Source organism: Buceros rhinoceros, unplaced genomic scaffold (assembly GCF_000710305.1).
Source record: "Buceros rhinoceros silvestris isolate BGI_N320 unplaced genomic scaffold, ASM71030v1 scaffold36699, whole genome shotgun sequence".
Lineage (NCBI taxonomy): Eukaryota > Metazoa > Chordata > Aves > Bucerotiformes > Bucerotidae > Buceros > Buceros rhinoceros.
In genome coordinates this window covers 19060-24325 of record NW_010432739.1, presented here as the reverse complement: position 1 = coordinate 24325, position 5266 = coordinate 19060, and the positions used below count along the sequence as shown (strand labels likewise).

The window sequence follows — 5266 nt, the reverse complement described above, 5'->3', positions numbered from 1 at the left end:
CTGCTTTCAATGGGCAGGAATGATGGCGTAGGCCAGGTGAACGGTTATTATGTGGGACGACTCTTGGTGACCATCGCTAAAAGCCGGGACCTGTTTATCTCCAAGAGCTGGAAGACGATGGGACAGACAATGCCCTCTTGAGAGGGGGTCATTAAGAAACCAGCAAGGAATATGGCAACAGAAAGAGGGTGAGGGTGCACTTCCAATGCTTGAAAGGACTGATACTGTCTCCTGCAGCAGCTCCTAAAGCCATCCATAGTGTGTTTTATTAAAAGGTTCTTGCTGTAAAAGGGAAGGAGGCACCTTACAATGAAGTGCACAGAAGTTCTCATGATAAAAAACAAGGAAGGAATGTTTCTTTCACTTCCCTGTGGAGGTAGCTTTGAGCAAGAAACTTGGTTTACCTTGATTTGTAACAATAAACACTGTGGTTTTTAAAATCTCTGTGGTTTGTTTACGTGGTTTTTCCCCGGCTTTCTCTGCTCTTCAAAGGGTACGTGCCTCTTACAGATCTGGAATCTGTTCTGCAGCATGCAGGAAGAATGGCTCGCAGCACTGTCTGAGGAAAGCCTGCCTCAAGCCTTAGAAAAAGGCTACAGTAATCCTGGAACTCAACAGAACATAATGCAGCTTTGTGTCAGCTTCTCCACAGCAGCTCATAATTGTGTTACTTACAGCACCATACTTCAGCCAGAAAAGCTGTTTAGTTGAGTCTACCTGTGATACAGCAAGCAGGCAATTACAGGTGCTGCTGCCTTTTTTTTTTTTAAGGTGAGAAATTCCAAGAACAAAGGTAGGGTTTATAACAATAACCACACTTGACACATCTTTTTCTTTTTTTCTTATAAAACAAAATCACCATGAAATATTCTCAGTAATTACAGAGATGACTGTGAATTAAAAGCAAAACAAGCTCCTCATGCATCACTACCAAAATCATTTTCCCCTCTCTCTGGGCTGGAGGCAGAGGTTTACCATCTGCCCTTAAGGGAGAGGAAAAGGGAGCAGAACATTTTTAAGAGCTTTCTTTAAAATGTGTGTGTGTGCATCTGAAAAATTCATCACTACAAATCTAAAATGAGGTTACTCTTTAAAAACTTCTAAACTAAAGTAACAAGGGACACTAAACAAACTCCTGAAAAGAGATGCCAACTCAATTGCTTAAGGTGATATAAATGGCTAGAGGACTGCTGACAGCATGAAGAAATCAGACTAAATCCCTCTCATCTCTAGTCACAGCTCTTCATCAAGTCACAACACATCACACTACTACCACTCACCCCTCCTTGTCACATTGAAAAAATAAAACCCACCTCTAATGCTTTTAATGCTACTCAAGTTTGTTGAAAAATAAAGTTTCATTTGGCTGCCGTTGCTACTTTGTGTCTAGCTTGGCCATTTCTTGCACGTAGATGCCAATACTTTCACTGTCGAAGAGGAGAAAGTAAATGTTCTTCAAGGAGGAAGAGCTGGTGCCGTCAAAATGGGTGGAAATAGCTCTTAGAGTCACCTGGGCTGCCGTCTGTTTTGGGAAGCAGTTTCTACGTGGTAGGGGAAGAAAACAGAACAAGGGAGCGTCAGCCACCCATGCAAGCTCCATGCACCCATGATGCTGAAAGGAACAAGCCCCAGCTGTACCAGCCACAGGCTGCTGGTAAGACAGCAACAGCTGCAGTTTTGCAACGTGTGAAGCCCAGAGCAAACCCCAAGGCTCTGACAGCAATATTCATCTGCTGCTGCACGAGTCTCCTTGCTGTTACTGTTTTCATTTGCGTCTACTTTTTATAACCACACCAAGTTTTTTAATGCTTCCCCTTAGAATTGAACTTTGCCATGCCACACTGGGCAGGCTAGAAGTTCACAGGATGATTGGTATTTTAGTTGAAAACTGAAAAAAAAAAACAAAACCCAAACCCCCCCAACATCAACTACTTAACTGACTTCCTCATTCTGTCATTAAAAAAATAAAACCAAAGCTTTGCTTGAGGCTTCATTGAAAGCAACTGAAATTGCAACCATGAGCCAAATGAAGGCCAGGACGCATTCATTCATTCATTCAGTTTGACGGTAAGTCTCCGACCTACAACCCGAACAGCTTTCTTGTTCAGACACGTAGGTGGAATAAAACAACATCAAAACCATTAAGACTTGTTTGAAAAACTCTGCCTTTCTTTCAGACAGCTCTGAGGTCCTTCGACAAATGAAGTGTAAGACTTACACTATTTCACTCTATTTCCTGTTAGCAGGAGTAATTGTAAGAGCAATAGGGAGTGAAATGGAACTAAGCAGCAGAAGGCTCTGCACAGAGACTACTGCTCCGAGACTGGGTTATTGCTAGGTAACTCTCACAGGAGACGCGAGGCCTGCAGAAGATATTCCTATTGGCATGAAAAGCTACAGTTCATTTCTGAAAACGGAACTTTGTTGTTTAAGGATGGTAAAACAATTTATCATGTTTTACTGAACACTCTAAACAAAAAGATCTGTGTATAAAGGAAGAAAAATGATACACTGCCCCTCTATTTCTTCTTCTGTGCTGATCCATAAAAACATGATTTTGGCTTAAAAATGGCCTTTTCACCTCCTGTATATTCAGTGATGTGTGTGATTTCACTGACCAAATCGCAGTTTTACTTTCATTTTATTCACTACTCAGCCAAGTCTGTGGACATTACTAACAAAATCAATAGTCAGATTTTAAATTAACCATAAGTGTGTGAACTCCAACGTGAAAGAACAACTTCTGCAGTTAGCAGGGCTTGTGTGATGTTTCCTGCGATCAGAGACCAAGCAAGATTACAAAAAAATATATAATGACTTTGAATTTCTTTGTCAAGCACACTTTATTTGCTAGTTGAGAAAGAAATGTGTGGTTTCACAGCTCCCCTTTTAAAGCAGAACTATATTTGAGAAACATTCATTTTCTTTTGAAAGAAAACATTTTGTGTGACTCGTCTATTTAATCTAGATTCTCAGGATGACTTAAGTGAACACCCCACATTTACCTGGCTCAAGTTCTGTCGCTGTCACTCACCTTTAGTATTATGCCAGTATAATCTTATTAGTACTATTGCAGTTTTAATCAGATTCACCCCAGCAAAACGAGGGGACACACAAACGGAGGTGGTGCAGGCCCACAACAGAAGAATGGAAACTACTGCCTAGCAGTAGAAAAGCCAGCAGGTCCCCTCAGCTCACTCCTGTTCCAAGGCTTTCTGGCTGTTCCATGCAAACGCTGCACTTCAAACTCCTTTAATGTGGAGAAGTGAGGTGTTGGGTGGCACCGGCCACAGCCCACTCTGGAGGCAGGGTCAGCCCCTGTCATCTCTATCTGACAGCTCATTACACCACCGCTACCTGACACGGAATCCTCTTAGGCAGAAAGAGTCATACCTGCCACTGGGAAACGGGGGGAAAGCCACTGACTTCAACTTCTTGTCTTCTGCCGCTGTTAGGCAGTTCTTTATGGTTTCTTCAAGCTGCTCTTCACACTTGTCTGAGCCCCACTGTGGGATGTGACAGTGGATGACAAACTTTGCTGCTAGGCCGCTAGATTGAGTAAGTGCAGCTAACACAAACGAAAATATAGCATTTAGTTTTGAATAGAAACCGCCCTGCAATGTCTCGGTCCCACGCACTTTGTTAATTACATTACCTCTCCAAATTAATACCGCAGGAATTAAAATATGCCACAACGGCTCACTTGCAATCCTCACCTCACTACCTCCCCGCTACTTTTGTGATCAATTATTATTTCTTTGAAGACCAAAGAACCTGGGGCTCATTTGCTTAACATGAATTAGATCAGTAATACTTAGCTTTCTTGCTCAGTGTGGCCTCTGGATTTGTTTTACACCATGTATCAAAACCTTGCACTGAACACTATCATTAACCCCCCAACAGACATTTCTGCAGCGCTGTCAGAGCCTTATCTGTCAGCTACAATCATCATTACTGCTCCAGAGCGTTAGGGAGTAATATTGAGACCCACTTCACCGCTGGGTGATTTCAGACAATGACATGAAAATCAAAGATGTTTGTTGAAAGTCTCTGCCAGTTATGTCCAATTAGGAATCTCAGATTAATTTTCCAGAAAGCCTAGTATTTCTCCCAAACCTGCAGAGTCCACAGCATGGCATCACTTTGCTTTTGTGGCAGTTGTGACCCGTAGTGCTTCAGAAAATCAGGGTCTCGGGAACCTCAGGTTAAACACTCTGAAACTGGCTGTGCAATTAAAGCACGAGGATGAAAAGCTTGGATTTAGTCACTGGTCCACCATCACAGAGGAATTCTCTAATGCCTCACTGTGCCACTTAAAATTTCAACCAGAAGAGACCTGTCAGGCCTTCAACCACAGGTTGCAAATTGACTGAGAAAACACAGGTATCCCGTGAGCAGCACTGGAAGTCAGGCCCACTGGGCTGGAGCTCAAGTGCTGGCAGTCAGCCTCCAGTGATTAACAACCACTTATTATCGCTTGCCTCAAAACCAGTAGAAGGGACAATTTCAAACACAGCAACACAACGTAATGGTTGAGAGCGTCTGTTTTCTTATCTCTTAAACTGAGATTATCTTCTTTCCTGGGACTGCCATAATAGCCTAAAAGGAGTCTATTTTGTAGTTAGGTAGTGATGTTTGCAGAAAAAAGGAGTCTACTTTGACGTTATGGCATATATTTTTGATTCAATGCAAAAGTGAAGCAAAATTTCTTGTACAAAAATTTTCCTGTCATTTGAGATTATAAAACTAGGCTACTGATTCACGAATTTTCCAAAACTAGGCTATTTAAAGCATTTTGTTTCTTGAGTATTAAGATACTGAGCCAAATAAGGCAGAAGATATTATAGTAATTTCTCTCCACCTGCCCTCCAGCCACCTTCAACTCCTATAATCTGGTTCAATTTTCCCAAACTACTCGCTGCTACAGATGTGCTAAATATTTGAAGGGAGATCCTCTGTAATTTGTATTTCTATCACATAGCTGTAGTGCCTAGAAGATTACCAGCCTGCTGATGGTGGCACCTAGGAGCCCAAAGACAGAATGTGCACAGCACACTGGTATCCTATTCTTCCTTTTTTTCCCCCCCCTCTAAGCAGCAACAGCTTCAAAGAGGAGACAGAAACATTTATGTCACATAAGCAAAGGCACATAAATGATTAAGAATGATCAGAACATCCAGAGAAAAAAGCACATGAAACAAACTGTTTCCCAAAGAGAGCATCGTATCCTTTTACCTTCAGCAACTTCCAAAGGCCCCTGAGATTT

At 42.1% G+C, this 5266-nt stretch overlaps 2 protein-coding genes across 3 annotated transcripts in view; one reads left to right on the top strand and one right to left on the bottom strand.

Moving 5' to 3' along the window:
* The window catches only part of AIFM2 (apoptosis-inducing factor, mitochondrion-associated, 2), a gene marked incomplete at its 5' end in the record, with an annotated part of 4825 nt that extends 4586 nt beyond the window's left edge, over positions 1–239 (top strand). The window contains one exon of the mRNA XM_010143877.1: positions 1–239. This exon is cut by the window's left edge and continues 4 nt beyond it. Coding sequence (XP_010142179.1) covers positions 1–141 — 141 coding nt within the window.
* A 589-nt stretch (positions 240–828) lies between these two features.
* Positions 829–5266, bottom strand: part of LOC104500260 (core histone macro-H2A.2) — an 18287-nt gene continuing 13849 nt past the window's right edge. For both annotated transcript variants that reach the window (XM_010143875.1, XM_010143874.1), the window contains exons 6-7: positions 3394–3655; positions 829–1541 (exon numbers count right to left, since the gene is read on the bottom strand). In XM_010143875.1, coding sequence (XP_010142177.1) covers positions 1376–1541; positions 3394–3655 — 428 coding nt within the window. In that variant the 3' untranslated portion in view covers positions 829–1375. The remainder of the gene's footprint in view (positions 1542–3393; positions 3656–5266) is intronic.